An 18,724-nucleotide genomic window follows, 5' to 3' on the forward strand; every position below is an offset into this window, starting at 1 on the left:
GAGGGATTTGGTTACAGCTGCTGTCCAATGAAGTCTATTGAAAAGGGACAGTGTAGGAGGAGGATGGGACAGCTGCAGAGACACAGACAGACAATGCTGCAGCCTCTGTAACCTTTGAGTGCTACAATTCTCAATGTAATCTTCATGTGCACGGTCTAATGGGAGGCAACAAAGCAGCTAAAATTCTAAATGATCCATGTGGTAGGGCAGGGAGAGAAAGCGATTTATACTCACCGCAAATTTATTTTCTTCGCTTGTTCTATTGTCAGAAATCTGTCAGCGCGAAAAAAACAAATTACTTGCAGTCAGAGTGCTCATCTGCAGTTAAATACAGTTTTAAATATACAGTCAAGGTGCAGAGGGAACTATTATAGCGCACTGACTGTTAAAGCTCCAGTGTCGCCACAATGACTGGAAGCAAGCGGCTGCAGGGAAAATAGAACTTCATGTTTTCCCTGCTGCTGCACTTACACATTATACTGCCACAGATGTTTAAATGTAATTTACCACTATGGTTGTTGGTAAATATAGTTAATTTTTTTGGATGGGGGAGCAATAGAGATCCACATTAATAACTGTTAAATTTGTTTACTTTTTTTTTTCTCTCCCTCTTCTGACCAGATGAGTTAGACTGCCTAGTTGTCCACGCCGCAGCATTTACTTAGGCTATGTGCACGCGGTGCGGATTCTGCTGCGGATCCGAGGCGTTTCAGGCTCTGCGGGTCCGCAGCAGATGTAGCTGCGTTGTACAGTACCATTGTTTTCAGTGGTAAACTGAAAAACGCTGTGCACATGCTGTGGATTTTTCTGCGTGGATTTGCTGCGGGTTCAAATCCGCAGCATGTCAATTCTTTGTGCGGAATCCCCAGCGGTTTCACACCTTCTCCATTGTAGGAGGTGCTAAACCGCAGGCTAATCCGCAGGTAAACCGCAGGTCTTTTGACCGAAAATTTACCTGCGGATTTTTCCAAATCCGCGCGGAAAAATCCGCAGGACCGAAATCTACGTGTGAACATAGCCTCAATTATCTTCTTTATCCTGCAGTATTTGCTGTGCTGGTTGTAATGCAGGACAGATGTGCTTCATGTGTAATGGACGCTCGTGTTCTCCATGTAGGATCTGATGACTCCTGCACATTTAGCGGGGCTTGTTACAAATTGCAGCTGTGAATTATTTAATGCAGGGCTCAGCATCAGCCTATACCTTTCCAGCAGTCAGTACAGTGGGTCCAAATTAATGCTGCTCTTCGGGAAGATGAGCGGCCGCATTACGGCATAAACTGGAAGACAGAACTTTTGGGTGATTTTTGATGTGAGCATTTAATTAAGTTTTGAAATTAAACAAAAATAGCTTACTTGATGTGTTTTTTGTTTTTTTTTGTTTTTTTTTGAGGGGGGGGGGTTTCTGTTTGTTTAGAAAATTTAGTGGTGATATTACGTTGGGTTGACAGGCTTCCCTGAATATTTTTTTTTTTTTACCACTGGAGTGGTGCTTCAAAGCCAACGAAATAACCACTTAAAACCAAAGTTTTTGATTTTAAAACAAGGTAGCGGTTTTAGTTATCTGATTTGCAGATTTTTTTTTTTCTCCAATTGTAATTTCTAGAATATGTACATAAACTTAAGAGGAGGCTCTCTTAAACATCTGTTACTGCATTTATAGGTGACTACGTGGATGGTGATAGACTGGATCGGACTCATTCTCTGCTACATGAGTGTGTAAGCATGCTCTTGCCTTTCTAGAGGCAATTGTGTGAGGAGGGGTCGGAGGTGAGCTGTGCCATGACCTTTTAGGAATCTTGCCTGTGATAAGATGGCTTCTCAGAGCAGGAATCTAATCTTTGGCTGGGATCCCATTCATTACTTGTTTGGGCAGTTGCTTAATGCTTCAGCTGAACACACATGATGCCAGAGTCGCTCACCGGCATTCGTAGCCCGATCATAAGATTCTGCCTGCAGCGTTTCCTGATCGGTCTTTGGAATAAATCTGGTGCTACCAGTTTGCCAGATGTTCAGGAGAGATTCGTGGAAATTTCCGGGATCCGGTTCCATATACTTATGTCAATTTATGAACACTGCTGCGTAAATGAAACTGGGGGTTTTACCACTGGATGCCAGTAATTTTAGCATCAAGCCTTTCCGCAGGAAGCCAATTATCTGCATAGGGCAGGCATCCTGTGCCGGCCATGAAGCTGAAAGATCTGCTGTGTCAGCTATTAACCTCTTAATTTCCTACATATTTAAGGATTTCCTAACCTTAGTTTTTCATTTATTTATTTTTTTTGCTCAAGCCATTGTAATGGGAAGCTCAAGTGTTTGTGCGCACACCGTCTTTTTCATTCGGGTTTCAGAAGACATTCAAAAGATTGACCATATGCACAGCAAGTAGCTTTTACTTTAAAATGCCTATGTTCAGGGTAGTGAAGAGTCCAAAAGGTTAAAAAAAAAAAAAAAAAGTGACCTGACCATTTTCTGCCTCCCCCTTTCCCATTAAGAAGACTCTCTGTACCTGACAATAAAAGTGGAGGGAGGGAGGGAGGCCAAGAAACGCCAACAAATGACCCCCCCCCCCAAGGAAAAACCGCTGCCACTCGGGAAACTACCAAAAAACACGATTCAGTACAAAATGCAGTCCTGGAGCCTCTTCCTTTTGGGAAACTTGACAGGTTCGCTGATTTTCATAGACGTTATGTGCACGTACCCTAAGGGTTTGAGAAAATGTCTTGATACCACAGGATACATTGCAAGGTCAGAAATGCAGTTGTAAGATACTACACAAGTGCTATGAGCGGATCTTTTGCGGCTTGTCTGTATTACATCTTCTGTAAATTATCCTTTATCCCCCATTGTTGCCTTTGTGAAAGGAGCCATCCGAGTTCTTGCATATTGGCAATCTTTAGCCGCATGCAAACATTAAACGAACCTTCAGAAATTGTACAAAATACCTACGGTATATAATAATAATCTTTATGAAAAAAACAGAATTGGATGCCCAGGGACGTAATACCTAGAGAAATGGAGACTGCACTGCTGTGATTAGATCATGAAGGCTAGGTATGCATTGCATTTGTGCCAGTGTCAAGGGCGAATGCTCAGGGGGTATGTCCTGGATGGTGGGCACAGGATGAATGCTGAGGCACCCATCTACCATAGAGATCCACTGTGTTTTGCCAGAGATATCGATCTCCTGTTACTGCTTTGTGAGATTTAGCTAAGCTTGCATGCTTTGCATTGCACTCAGTCCTGGAACAAACTAGAGCACCCCCTCCTAGTCTCAAGGTTCAGATTTCACATGCTTCAGCACTAGTAGGGTAAGGCTCTGTTCACACATAGTCCGTTTAGAACAGACAACTGGAATTCACACCCTGTGCCCTCCTGTATCACACAGAATCATGGGGACTCCATTGATTTATATGGGTTCATTTGAACTCCATTTGGTGCGGTTTTTTTTTGTTTAATAACTGCAGGACTTTCTTACATTCTAAAAAACAAAAAAACAAAAACAAACCTGAGAATAAATAAAGGCGCTGTCAGTGAGCTCCAGTGAGAGCTAAGTAACTCCCATCTATCAGTTTTTGAGCTCCTCTCAGCTGATTTATGACCACGGTCCACATCAAAGTTGAATCTGCAGGTACACAAAATAAATTTTGCAAAGCCCTTTTAAGACTATAAATGCATTAATTTAAAGGTTAAAGAAATAAAAATGGACAAACCCTTTTAAAACTAAATGAATGCATCTTGGCACCCATATGGATCACTTGTGTGTGAAACCTTTTCAGGAAAAGTTGTCAGATGTATAAATTGGGGGTAACGCTATTCCCGGTCATTATCCGACATATATGGTATTCTACATCAGTTGTCCCTTCTGACTGCCCTATCTCTAATTTGCAGTAAACTCTGAGCTGGTGGGTGCAGACTGACTTCAATGATGTCCTGCTTACACCAAACTCAGAGGTGTTTGAATGTAGAAATGCAGAGGATAAACAGCAGAGGCATAGAGGAGATTGCACATCAGTCCTGAGCTGTGTAGATGTGAGTACAGCTCTGGCATAATATACTTGTTAGAAAGTTGTAGCAAATTATTTTCACATGGTTGTATCTGGCACAGCTTCTCTCTCGCCACTCCTTTCTACACAGCAAATTTGTCCTTCACCCTAGCTCCCTAGAACCACCGCCATGTCATTATTAAACCTCCTATTTACTTTCTAGTGGCATGTGCACATGTTAAGTATTTGGTGCAGGCATTTCTGCACCATTTCTGCATCTCTTGGCTGGAAAAACACAGTGTAAAATAGGCAGATTTTAAGTGCAGATTTTTCCCCACTCATTATTATGGGTGAAATCTGCAGCAACACTGAAAAAACTGACGTGGCAGATATAAATCTTCAAGGAAAAAACAAGGAACATGTGCACATCCTCTTTATAGGTCTCACTGACTGATGAATCGTCACCAGCCACGGAAATCTTACAATCCCCATATACCACCAGTGAGTTGTGTATTTTGTTGTTTTACGGAAACTATGCGGTGCTCCTCCATATCTGGCTGAATCACTGCTACCTCCGTGCGCTACCAGGGAGGAAGAATATCACACACGGCCACAAAAAGTGGCTTGTAAGGGTATGTGCAGATGATCCGGAAGTGCAGAGCATGTTCGCTACATCCAAAGCGCTGCAGTCTATTGAACGCAGGTGAATTCTCACGTGATCACTGAACATTTGATTCACCGCGTCCAATACATTATATGGATGAAATTTCTCTTGCGGAGACTCATTTCTCCGCAAGAGAAGTTGACATTCTGCGGTCTCGAGAGAGACGCCACATATCCATTTCCGCGGGTGAGCCGTGGGTGTCTGTGGAGGCACAGTGGGCATGGGGTTTATCTGGTGATTTAGATATTACATAGTTCCTTATATTCCTTATAGTTTTATGCAGTTTTTGAAAATGAGAATAAGGATGATCTCTCTACACTGTGACAGCCCTTCATATATTTGTAGACAGCCTCTTAGCCTTCTTTTTTGCAAGCCGATCTGGCATGAGAAAACAATCATGGCATGCTGCGTATGGCTGTGAAACTGACTGCAAGCACCCATACAAGTCTATGGGTGCAAGTGAAACTTCGCACTGCACTCAGGTGATTATCGGGTGATATGTGGACACCGACAATGGAGGATCTGGAGAAATGACTTGGTCCGTCTCCTCCACACCTGTGCTGTGATTCCCTGACGGGAGCGCAGAGCACTGACACTCGGCTCGCACTCGCAGCAGAGCTGGAGCCGAGGGTCATTGGCATATAATAATAATATAATATATTTTATTTTTATAGCGCCGACATATTCCGCAGCACTTTACATTTCAGAGGGGATTTGTACAGACAATAGACATTACAGCATAACAATAATCACATACAGTAGATTATAACAAATACCAAGAGGAAAGAGGGCCCTGCTCGCAAGCTTACAGTCTATGAGGAAAGAGGTAGACACGAAAGGTGGGTGGTAACAGTTGCCCTGATTGTATGGACCAGCCATAATGTTAGGTGTGTGACAGTACGGACACAGAGGGCTAATGGATGCATAAAGCATGTGGGAGAATGATGCGGGGAACCTGGTTATGGTAAAACTTTTGGCTCTGCCACACAGGGATAGATTAGGTTAATGTGTTGGGGTGGTAGGCCAGTCTGAATAAATGCGTTTTCAGGACACGCTTAAAATTGTGGGGATTGGGGACTAATCGTATTGACCTGGGAAGTGCATTCCAAAGAATTGGCGCGGCACGTGTAAAGTCTTGGAGACGAGAGTGGGAGGTTCTGACTATTGAGGATGCTAACCTCAGGTCATCAGCAGAACGGAGGGCGCGGGTAGGGTGGTATACTGAAACAAGGGAGGAGATGTAGGGTGGTGCTGAGCCATGGAGGGCTTTGTGAGTGAGGGTAATAAGTTTATACTGAATTCTGGAGTGGATGGGTAGCCAGTGTAATGACTGGCACAAGGTAGAGGCATCGGTGTAACGATTGGTGAGGAATATGATCCTGGCTGCAGCATTCAAGACAGATTGGAGAGGGGAGAGTTTGGTAAGAGGGAGACCGATTAGAAGAGAGTTACAATAGTCGAGACGAGAATGAATAAGAGAAACAGTAAGAGTTTTTGCAGAGTCAAAGGTAAGAAAAGGTCGAATTCTAGAAATGTTTTTGAGGTGCAGATGACAAGAGCGAGCCAGTGATCGAATGTGGGGGGCAAAGGAAAGCTCGGAATCAAGTATGACCCCAAGACAGCGGGCCTGTTGCTGGGGAGTAATAGTGGAACCACACACAGAAATGGCAATGTCGGGTATAGGTACATTAGTAGAGGGAGGAAACACCAGGAGTTCAGTCTTTGACAGGTTCAGTTTCAGATATAGTGAGGACATGATATTAGACACAGCGTTTAGACAATCGCCGGTGTTTTCTAGAAAGGCTGGCGTGATGTCAGGAGAAGCGTATAATTGGGTGTCATCAGCATAGAGATGGTACTGGAAATCAAATCTACTGATTGTTTGACCAATAGGGGCAGTGTACAAGGAGAAGAGGAGGGGGCCTAGAACCGATCCTTGGGGGACCCCAACAGTAAGGGGAAGATGAGAGGAGGAGGAACTGGCAAAAGATACAGTAAAGGAGCGGTCGGAGAGATAGGAGGAGAACCAGGAGAGAACGGTATCCTTGAGGCCAATGGAACGGAGCATAGTGAGGAGGAGCTGATGATCCACAGTGTCGAATGCTGCAGAGAGATCCAAGAGAGTTAGCATGGAGTAGTGACCATTTGATTTAGCTGTTAGCAGATCATTAGAGACTTTAGTGAGGGCAGTTTCAGTGGAGTGTAAAGAGCGGAAACCGGATTGGAGAGGGTCGAGAAGAGAGTTTTCTGAGAGATAGTGGATAAGACGGGAGTGGACCAGGCGTTCCAGGAGTTTAGAGATGAAGGGAAGATTAGAGACAGGTCTATAGTTAGCGGCACAGTTTTGGTCGAGGGATGGTTTTTTAAGTAGTGGATGTATGATGGCATGCTTAAATGAGGAGGGAAAAATACCAGAAGAGAGAGAGAGGTTAAATATTTTAGTTAGGTGAGGGGTGACAGCAGGGGAAAGGGACTGGAGGAGCTGTGACGGAAATGGGTCACTGGTGCAAGTAGTTGGGCGAGAAGATGCAAGGAGCCTGCTTACTTCTTCTTCTGTGACTGGTTCAAAATCAGAGAGTGAGCTAGATGCAGTGGGGGAGGGAGGACAGTGCATGGTATGAGGTGATTGGGAGATAATTTCCTGTCGGATCTGGTCAATTTTTTCTTTGAAGTAATTGGCCAGATCGTCAGCTCGGAGCTCCGTGGTTGGGGCCTGTACTCTTGGATTGAGTAGAGAATGAAAAGTGTCAAAGAGACGTTTCGGGTTATTGGACAGTGAGGTGATGAGGGTGTTGAAATAGGTTTGTTTGGAGAGGTGAAGGGCAGTGTTGTATGTTCTAAGCATAAACTTAAAATGGATGAAATCTTCGGGTAGATTGGATTTTCTCCACAGACGTTCGGCGCACCTGGAGCACCGCTGCAGGAAACGTGTTTGCACCGTGTGCCAGGGTTGTCGCCGTCTGCGTTGTGGTGTTCTATTTATAGGGGGTGCAAATTCATCCAGGGCAGTTTGAAGTGTTTCATTGTAATGCTTCAATGCAGAATCAGGACATGAGAGGGAGGATAGGGGCCAATGAAGACTGCAAGTTCTTCATAAGTTTCTGGGTGTTAATGGCCTGTATGTTTCTATAAGTCTGGACAGTGGGGGTGACCTGAGCAGCCTGGCAGTTCTTGATAGAGAATGAAAGAAGATTGTGGTCAGAGAGCGGGAAAGGGGAGTTTGCAAAATCATCCACTGCACAAAGCCGAGAGAAGACCAAGTCAAGGGAGTTTCCGTCTTCATGCGTTGAAGAATTAGTAAGCTGCGAAAGGCCAAATGAGGAGGTTAGAGATAAAAGGTGAGTAGCAGATGGTGAGAGGGGAAGAGCAATGGGGATGTTGAAATCACCCATGATGAGGGTGGGGATGTCACAGGAGAGAAAATGTGGAAGCCAAGTGGCAAAATGATCCAGTAACTGATGGGAGGGGCCGGGAGGACGATACACCACCGCCACTCGCATGGAGAAGGGGGTGTAGAGTCTGACGGCATGGACCTCAAAAGAAGGGAAGACAAGTGAGGGTACTTGAGGGATAACCTGAAAGGTACATTTTGGTGATAGAAGCAGACCAACGCCTCCACCAGCTCTATTGTCTGATCTTGGGGTATGAGAGAAGTGAAGCCCCCCGTATGAAAGAGCAGCAGCAGCGGTAGTGTCTGACTGCTGGATCCAGGTTTCAGTAAGAGCTAGGAGGTTAAGAGAATTAGAAAGGAAAAAGTCATGAATGAAGGAGAGTTTGTTACACACTGAGCGAGAATTCCAAAGTGCACAATTAAGAGAGACAGATGGCATGCAGGGAATATTAATAAGATTAGAGGGGTTTCTGAGTGTAGCAGTTGGGAGGTTTGACTTTCTATAACATGGGGGACCAGGGTTGGGAGCAATGTCTCCTGCGACTAGGAGAAGGAGGATAGAAAGAGTGAGCAGATGGTTAAGTGATTTGTGAGAGCGTCTCTGATGTTGAATGGTGGGACTGACTGGATCTGTGCAGTTTAACAACGTGAAAAGAGCATGAGTGCTATACATAGGAGAGGAAAGAAGCGAGGGGCCAATGTGGATGGAGTGTAGAGAGTTAATGCCAGGGCGGTGGATGTGTGTGAATGCAGCGGCCAGGATTAAAATTACACAAATGCATATGGTATATATGGCATATCACATTCAATGCTCTTGAATCGGATGCTATACACCACTGTGACTCCGACCTCATTGTCTACCTTTTTGGTGCCCATATGTAGCTTTTTCAATTGGTTCCTCTTCATGAGCATTCAGTCAGCATTATAGGTTCTGGTACTTCCTTTCCAGACATGCATTGCTCCTACTTTTGTCAAAGGGTATGTTTCCACGGTCAGTAAATGCTGCGGTTTGGACGCTGCGTACAGCCGCAGGGTCCATTCTGCAGCGGCCAGATGTTACAGCATAGTGGAGGGGATTTTATGGCGTGTCTTTATAGACCACAGCATGTCTATTTATCTTGCAGAGAAGCTCAGTCTCTGCAAGATAAGTATCGTCGTCGAATGTATAGGATGCGGTGATTCCGCACGGTTCAATGAACACCTGTGGAATCGCCGCGCGTACAAAGCCAGCAGCGCTTTTGACGTATCGGGCATGTGTTGCGTCCAAAGCACTGCCGGTTTGTGCCTGTGGAAACATACCCTAACAGATTGCCAGACCTGGAACTTAAAACTGAACCCACTACAGAGAAGGTTAAGGATATTTTCACATGCGGCAGATTTCAAAAAGTGACACTTTGTTCTGGGCGTTGGGGCCCAAATTGACATTGATCTTGAAAAGCTTAATGCGTGGCTCTTGGTGTTTCTGCACTTGGAGGTTGTGCTGGTCTTGAAGTCTGTCTTGTGCTGCTTGTTTCTGGCTGCTCCTCTGTCTAAAGCATGGCTAGAGGAATATACAGTCATCTGCTCCAGGACCTCACACCATTCCTGGGAGTAATCTCATCCCTTGTCTTCTGTAATGCAGCAGCAGAACAAAACCCCAGATCACATGTCCTCCTGGCCTGCTGGGCTCCTGGGAAAGATAAGACCAGAACAACACTGAGCTTTTGTCTTCCTGAGCCTAATGCTCTCCAGCCATCAGAAATCCTGGTACACATGGAGGCAGAACCAGCAATGCTTTATATAGGAACGACTGTATTCTCTGGGGTTCGAAAAGTATTTCCACCCAAAACATATACGGTATCAATAAATGCTCTTATGCAGCAACAATTTGATAAATGCAATCAGCATGTAAAAGGGACTGTGACGTTTTGAAGGGTGGGGGACACTTTAAAAAGTGGGAAAATAACCCAGAAAATTGGGCAGTCGATGGCTATTATTGCTAAGGTGAGTACAGTCTTATTGTTAGAACATTTGCTATATATATAATATTAAAGTAAGTCTCCACAATCAGTGATGGTTTGGGGAACCATGTCATCTGCTGGTGTAGGTCCACTGTGTTTTACCAAGACCAAAGTCAGCAAAGCTGTCTACCAGGAAATTTTAGAGCCCTTCATGCTTCCCTCTGCCGATAAGCTTTTTGGAGATGGGAATTTCATTCTCCAGCAGGACTTTGCATCTGTCCACACTGCCAAAAGTATCAATACCTGGTTTACAAACAACAGTATCACTGTGCTTGATTAGCAGCAAACTCACCTGACCATAACCCCATAGAGAATCTGTGGGGTATTGTCAAGAGGAAGATGAGAGACACCAGACCCAACAATGCAGAGGAGCTGAAGGCTGCTATCAAAGTAAGGCTATGTGCACACGTGTGGGATTCCCGCGGGAAATATGCGAAAAAAAACGCATTTTAAATTACCGACTATTTCCTGTGGAAAAACTAGCGATTTGCAAGCGTAATTAGCTTGCAGAATGCTAGCGTTTTCCAAGCGATCTGTAGCATCGCTTGGAAAGTGATTGACAGGTTGGTCACACTTGTCAAACAGTGTTTGACGAGTGTGACCAACTTTTTACTATTGAGGCTGCCTATGCGATTCCGCACAAAGAATGAACATGCTGCGTATTTTTCCGCAATGCAATTCCGCCACGGATAAATCCACAGCATTAGCTCAGCATGTGCGGAATGCCATAGGATTGCATGGGATGCTTTCTTTTTTTTTCGTTTTTTGCGGCAAAGTCGCGTGTTTAAAATCGCCGTGAAAACGCAATAAAAAACGCTACATGTGAACACAGCCTAAACTGGGCTTCCATAACACCTCAGCAGTGCCACAGGCTGATCGCCTCCATGCCACGCCATATTGATGCAGTAATTGATGCAAAAGGAGCCCCGACCAAGTATTGAGTGCATTTACTGAACATACATTTCAGTAGGCCAACATTTCAGATTTTAAAATCATTTTTCAAGCTGGTGTTATAAAGTATTCTAATTTATTAAGATAATGACTTTTGGGTTTTCATTGGCTGTAAGCCACAATCATTAACATTAACAGAAATAAACTCTTGAAATGGATCACTCTTTAATGACTATGAAGAAGAGTTTCACTTTTTGTATTGAAGAACTGAAATTAAATTAACTTTTTGATATGTTAATTTTGTGAGATGCACGTGTGTGTGTGTGTGTATGTATATAATATACAGCTATGGCAAAAATTAAGAGACCACTGCACAGTTTTATAAAAATCAGCTTCTATACATGTCTGACACCATTCCATTCCAGTGTCAGTTGAATTCCAACCAGAGTACACCTCATTCTACTTAATGTGCTTCTGATTAGGTGATCACCTGAACCAAATCTTATTTAACGACGGAAAGTATAAAAAACCCCTGCTGTGGCGTTCACAATCCTCTTGCAATAGGACAAGCTGGATGGCAAAACAAGTGCTAGTAATATCCCAAAAGTAATAGGAATGAAAAAATAACTTTTAACCACGCCAAAGGAGTTGAAAAGTCATGAGTGAGGAAAGAAGGGCTCAATTCTGGCTTTACTAGTAGACGGATACAGTGAGTGTCATGTTGCCTCCATCCTTAAAATTTCTAAGACGGCAGTCCATTACAACAAGGTCAAGCAGCAGATTTTGAGGACAACAAAGGTACAGACCGGCAGAGGGCGAAAACGACTCTCCACTGACCGGGATTACCGTCATCTTATTTGAATGTCACTCAGCAACCGCAGGATGACATCAAGTGACCTACAAAAGCCGCTTAGCAGCTAAGCAGGTTTTGCTTAGTTTTGTAGTTTTGGTTCCTTTTTTTGTTTAGGTTTTGGTGCATTTTTATTAGGGTACATTGGTCTGTGCATGCTGAAAGTTTAGTGCTTTTTTAATAAAAATAAAAAACTCATTCAACTTGGTAAGGTTTTGGCAGCAAAAACACAGCAAAGCCTGATACCTGTGTTTTTTCCAGCATTTTTTGCACTGTGTATTGCTTTCAAAGGGTGAAAAACGCTGAATGAAGGGACATGCTGCATTTTGCAAAAACAAAGCTCTTTGACAAGTCAGGGGAAAATAAGGTTTGTGCATGAGATTTCTGAAATCTCAGACTTTTCAGGTTCTGTGAAGCGCATTTGAACATTTTGCAAATAAAAAAACGCAGCAAAAACGCAACGTCTGAACCTTGCCTAACACTGTCTATCGCAAATTTGCGAAAACGTAACTTGAATGAAAAAAATGCAGTGACTGGTCGGGTAATTACGGTATATGTGAGATCTATATTCGTTTAAAAGTTTTTCATTTGCCAAATGTATGTCTATGCTACAGTAACAATTGTTTTGTTTTTTTTCCAAGTTTTAATTCTGGAAATAGTAGAGAATGCTGACCTCAGCAACAAGATCCTAAAGATTACAGACTTTGGCCTTGCAAGAGAATGGCATCGGACCACCAAGATGAGTGCGGCAGGGACATATGCCTGGATGGCTCCAGAAGTTATTCGCTCCTCTATGTTCTCAAAGGGTAGCGATGTATGGAGGTATGGGGTCTCTGAAAGATGTGCCGGAAATCTGTATAATCACAATAAATGGAAGCAACGGAGATGTTGAAGTCCAAAGCGTATACTTTAATAAGAGTAGTTTGTTTTGTTTGTTTTAAAGATTTTTTTTCTTGACTTAGTTTCTAGGCCCTTTTGTTAAAAAAAAAAAAAAAAGTCCTGTATAAACCCTTAAACCCTCTAATCTGACTGCAGGGAATAGAGGAGCGCTGTCCTTCCTATCTCCAGCAGCCCCATCAAATGAGTGCAGCGCAGCCCGAGCGTGCACATCTCCTCTTAGATCACTATTCCATATCCTATAGGTCGATTTTTGGAAAACCTCTTAAAGTTTGATCTAAACCAAATCCTAATAACCACAACCCTATAGGAAACTATGGTGGTTTAATGGGTTGTTTCAAGCTTTTCCCAGTAAGGATTTGTTCACATGCAGCATGTTTGTTGCAGAAATGTTTGCAACAGTGCCTCATTGTGTATCTGGGAATTGTTATAACCTGTGCGTCCTGCAGAAATATCCTAATTCTGGTGAAAGAAACAAATTTCGATGCAGAAAATTCTGCATCAGATCCGCTTGGTGTGAGCAAACCCAATTTGTGTGTGTGTGTGTGTGTGTGTGTACGTATATACAGTACAGACCAAAAGTTTGGACACACCTCATTCAAAGAGTTTTTTTCTTTTTTTTCATGACTATGAAAATTGCAGATTCACTCTGAAGGCATCAAAACTATGAATTAACACATGTGGAATTATATAATTAACAAAAAAGTGTGAAACAACTGAAAATATGTCTTATATTCTAGGTTCTTCAAAGTAGCCACCTTTTGCTTTGATTACTGCTTTGCACACTCTTGGCATTCTCTTGATGAGCTTCAAGAGGTAGTTACCAGAAATGGTCTTCCAACAGTCTTGAAGGAGTTCCCAGAGATGCTTAGCACTTGTTGGCCCTTTTGCCTTCACTCTGCGGTCCAGCTCACCCCAAACCATCTCGATTGGGTTCATGTCTGGTGACTGTGGAGGCCAGGTCTTCTGGCGTAGCACCCCATCACTCTCCTTCTTGGTCCAATAGCCCTTACACAGCCTGGAGGTGTGTTTGGGGTCATTGTCCTGTTGAAAAATAAATGATGGTCCAACTAAACACAAACCGGATGGAATAGCATGCCGCTGCAAGATGCTGTGGTAGCCTTGCTGGTTCAGTATGCCTTCAATTTCGAATAAATCCCCAACAGTGTCACCAGCAAAGCACCCCCACACCATCACACCTCCTCCTCCATGCTTCACAGTGGGAACCAGGCATGTAGAGTCCATCCGTTCACCTTTTCTGCGTCGCACAAAGACACGATGGTTGGAACCAAAGATCTCAAATTTGGACTCATCAGACTATCAAAGCACAGATTTCCACTGGTCTAATGTCGATTCCTTGTGTTCTTTAGCCCAAACAAGTCTCTTCTGCTTGTTGCCTGTCCTTAGCAGTGGTTTCCTAGCAGCTATTTTACCATTAAGGCCTGCTGCACAAAGGCTCCTCTTAACAGCTGTTGTAGAGATGTGTCTGCTGCTAGAACTCTGTGTGGCATTGACCTGGTCTCTAATCTGAGCTGCTGTTAACCTGCGATTTCTGAGGCTGGTGACTCGGATGAACTTATCCTCCGCAGCAGAGGTGACTCTTGGTCTTCCTTTCCTGGGGCGGTTCTCATGTGAGCCAGTTTCTTTGTAGCGTTTGATGGTTTTTGCCACTGCACTTGGGGACACTTTCAAAGTTTTCCCAATTTTTTTTGACTGACTGACCTTCATTTCTTAAAGTAATGATGGCCACTCGTTTTTCTTTACTCAGCTGCTTTTTTCTTGCCATAATACAAATTCTAACAGTCTATTTTCAGTAGGACTATCAGCTGTGTATCCATCAGACTTCTGCACAACACAACTGATGGTCCCAACCCCATTTATAAGGCAAGAAATCCCACTTATTAAACCTGACAGGGCACACATGTGAAGTGAAAACCATTTTCGGTGACTACCTCTTGAAGCTCATCAAGAGAATGCCAAGAGCGTGCAAAGCAGTAATCAAAGCAAAAGGTGGCTACTTTGAAGAACCTAGAATATAAGACATATTTTCAGTTTCACACTTTTTTGTTAATTATATAATTCCACATGTGTTAATTCATAGTTTTGATGCCTTCAGAGTGAATCTACAATTTTCATAGTCATGAAAATAAAGAAAACTCTTTGAATGAGAAGGTGTGTCCAAACTTTTGGTCTGTACTGTATATATATCTTATTAATATTTTTGGGTTGGAACCAATGTTAAAATTTAATGGATGATGACCTTGTTTCTTATAGAACCCAAATTGGCATGATGGAAATAAAAAAACCGCATTCATGAAGACTGATGCACTAAAATTAAATCATTATTTTTATTCAAATTTTGGTTAACAAAAGACATCGCAAACTAGCAAACGCGCGTATATTGTTGTTGTCCTGGTCCGTTTTGCTATGATAAGCAATGTATTAGCTGTATACACAATAGATTCTCAAACCCTCGCATGATAGATGCCACAATGGTGATAAGTGGAGCCAACAGCTGACATGGAGTGACTTTCTTTTCTTTCCTACAGCTACGGAGTCCTGCTGTGGGAGTTGTTGACTGGAGAAGTGCCGTTTCGGGGGATTGATGGATTAGCTGTTGCTTATGGAGTTGCCATGAATAAACTGTCGCTTCCGATTCCCTCCACCTGCCCAGAACCCTTTGCCAGACTTATGGAAGGTGAGGTACCATGGTCACTGTTGGTCACATGCAAGACAAATGCCATATACCATTTTGCATGCAATGTTGCACCAATACTTGTGTAAATTCAAGAGCTGAAATTAAAAACTCTCATATTCCAGTACCATCTATATGCTGATGACACTAAGATCTATCTCTCTGGCCCAGATGTCACCTCTATGCTCTCCAGAATCCCAGAGTGTCTATCATCCATATCCTCCTTCTTCTCCTCTCGCTTCCTCAAACTCAATGTGGACAAATCTGAACTCATCATCTTTCCTCCATCTCGCATACCTTCCCTACCTGATCTATCTATCTATCACAATAAATGAGCCCACACTTTCCACTGCCTCGGAGTAACCCTTGACTCTGAAATTACACCAAATATATATATACACTGGTGCCCCTACCCTAAATAATAGTAATGGGTAGCTGCAGGTGATAAAAGTCCTGTGCCAATTCTACTATAAAAACTAACAAAAGGAGAATAACATTATCACTGCGTTTACCTTTGAAAAGCAGTAAATGGTGAGCAATACAATGTTTTTACCATTCCTAGGGAGGACCGTAAGTGAGCAAACTCGCATTGGCAGTCAACACACTGATAAATATCTAGAATAAATCTATAAGCATTATACCAACAAAACAATAATAACAATCAAGTGAAAAAATAGTGAATAAGTTATGAGCAGCGCGGTAATTATATATAATTGATCATGATCCAATAATAAAATCATAAATTCTTAATATGAAAAACTCAAAATTTTATATATATATATATATATATATATATAATATACACACACAGTTGTGGCCAAATGTATTGACACCCCTGCAATTCTGTCAGATAGTACTCAGTTTCTTCCTGAAAATGATTGCAAACACAAATTCTTTGGTATTATAATCTTCATTTAATGTGTCTTAAATGAAAAAACACAAAAGAGAATGAAGCAAAAAGCAAAACATTGATCATTTCACACAAAACTCCAAAAATGGGCCAGACAAAAGTATTGGCACCCTCAGCCTAATGGTTGCACAACCTTTAGCCAAAATAACTGCGACCAACCGCTTCCGGTAACCATCAATGAGTTTCTTACAATGCTCTGCTGGAATTTTAGACCATTCTTCTTTGGCAAACTCCTCTAGGTCCCTGATATTTGAAGGGTGCCTTCTCCAAACTGCCATTTTTAGATCTCTCCACAGGTGTTCTATGGGATTCAGGTCTGGACTCATTGCTGGCCACCTTAGAAGTCTCCAGTGCTTTCTCTCAAACCATTTTCTAGTGCTTTTTGAAGTGTGTTTTGGGTCATTGTCCTGCTGGAAGACCCATGACCTTTGAGGGAGACCCAGCTTTCTCACACTGGGCCCTACATTATGCTGCAAAATTTGTTGGTAGTCTTCAGACTTCATAATGCCATGCACACGGTCAAGCAGTCCAGTGCCAGAGGCAGCAAAGCAACCCCAAAACATCAGGGAACCTCCGCCATGTTTGACTGTAGGGACCGTGTTCTTTTCTTTGAATGCCTTTTTTTTTTTTTTTTTTTTTTTTCTCCTGTAAACTCTATGTTGATGCCTTTGCCCAAAAAGCTCTACTTTTGTCTCATCTGACCAGAGAACATTCTTCCAAAATGTTTTGGGCTTTTTCTTGTAAGTTTTGGCAAACTCCAGCCTGGCTTTTTTATGTCTCGGGGTAAGAAGTGGGGTCTTCTACCACACAGTCCCTTTTCATTCAGACGCCGACGGATAGTACGGGTTGACACTGTTGCACCCTCGGACTGCAGGGCAGCTTGAACTTGTTTGGATGTTAGTCGAGGTTCTTTATCCAACATCCGCCCAATCTTGCGTTGAAATCTCTTGTCAATTTTTCTTTTCCGTCCACATCTAGGGAGGTTAGCCACAGTGCCATGGGCTTTAAACTTCTTGATGACACTGCGCACGGTAGACACAGGAACATTCAGGTCTTTGGACATGGACTTGTAGCCTTGAGATTGCTCATGCTTCCTCACAATTTGGTTTCTCAAGTCCTCAGACAGTTCTTTGGTCTTCTTTCTTTTTTCCATGCTCAATGTGGTACACACAAGGACACAGGACAGAGGTTGAGTCAACTTTAATCCATGTCAACTGGCTGCAAGTGTGATTTAGTTATTGCCAACACCTGTTAGGTGCCACAGGTAAGTTACAGGTGCTGTTAATTACACAAATTAGAGAAGCATCACATGATTTTTCAAACAGTGCCAATACTTTTGTCCACCCTCTTCTTATGTTTGGTGTGGAATTATATCCAATTTGGCTTTAGGACAATTCTTTTTGTGTTTTTTCATTTAAGGCAAATTAAATGAAGATAATAATACCAAAGAATTTTTGTTTGCAATCGTTTTCAGGAAGAAACTGAGTATTATCTGACAGAATTGCAGGGGTGTCAATACTTTTGGCCACAACTGTGTGTGTGTGTGTGTGTGTGTGTGTGTATATATATATATATATATACACACACACATACACACACGCGTCCATGTATATTTAGACAGACAACATTTTTCTAATTTTGGTTCTAGACATTAGCACAGTGGATTTTAAACAAAACAATTTAGATGCAGTTGAAGTTCAGACTTTCAGCTTTCATTTGAGGGTTTTTTAGCAAAGTCCAGTCTAGCCTTTTGATTCTTGATGCTTATGAGTGGCTTGCACCATGCAGTGAACCCTCTGTGTATTTATTTTCATGCAGTCTTCTCTTTATGGTAGATTTGGATATTGATACGCCTACCTCCTGGAGAGTGTTGTTCACTTGGTTGGCTGTTGTGAATGGGTTGCTCTTCACCATGGAGATTATTCTGCGATCATCCACCACTGTTGTCTTCGGTGGGCGCCCAGGTCTTTTTGCATTGATGAGTTCACCAGTGCTTTCTTTCTTTGTCAGGATGTACCAAACTGTAGATTTTGCCACTCCTAATGTTGTAGCAATTTCTCGGATGGGTTTTTTCTGTTTTTGCAGCTTAAGGATGGCTTGTTTCACCTGCATGGAGAGCTCCTTTGACCGCATGTTTCCTTCACAGCAAAAACTTCCAAATGCAAGCAGCACACCTCAGATCAACTCCAGGCCTTTTATCTGCTTAATTGAGAATGACACACCTGTCCATGAAATAGCCTTGGAGTCAATTGTACAATTACTTTTGGTCCCTTTAAAAACAGGGTGGCACATGTTAAGGAGCTGAAACTTTTAAATCCTTCATCCAATTTTAATGTTGATACCCTCAAATGAAAGCTGAAAGTCTGAACTTCAACTGCATCTGAATTGTTTTGTTTAAAATTCAGTGTGGTAATGTCTAGATCCAAAATTAGAAAAATGTT

General features: G+C 42.6%; 1 protein-coding gene across 1 annotated transcript in view; it reads left to right on the forward strand.

Annotated features, from left to right (window-relative positions):
• The window catches only part of MAP3K9 (mitogen-activated protein kinase kinase kinase 9), an 88,569-nt gene that overhangs the window by 47,794 nt on the left and 22,051 nt on the right, over positions 1-18,724 (forward strand). The window contains exons 3-4 of the mRNA XM_073554141.1: positions 12,423-12,603; positions 15,228-15,376. Coding sequence (XP_073410242.1) covers positions 12,423-12,603; positions 15,228-15,376 — 330 coding nt within the window. The remainder of the gene's footprint in view (positions 1-12,422; positions 12,604-15,227; positions 15,377-18,724) is intronic.

This window comes from Dendrobates tinctorius, unplaced genomic scaffold, assembly GCF_039654945.1.
Source record: "Dendrobates tinctorius isolate UK_male_01 unplaced genomic scaffold, ASM3965494v1 ptg000208l, whole genome shotgun sequence".
Taxonomy (NCBI): Eukaryota; Metazoa; Chordata; class Amphibia; order Anura; family Dendrobatidae; genus Dendrobates; species Dendrobates tinctorius.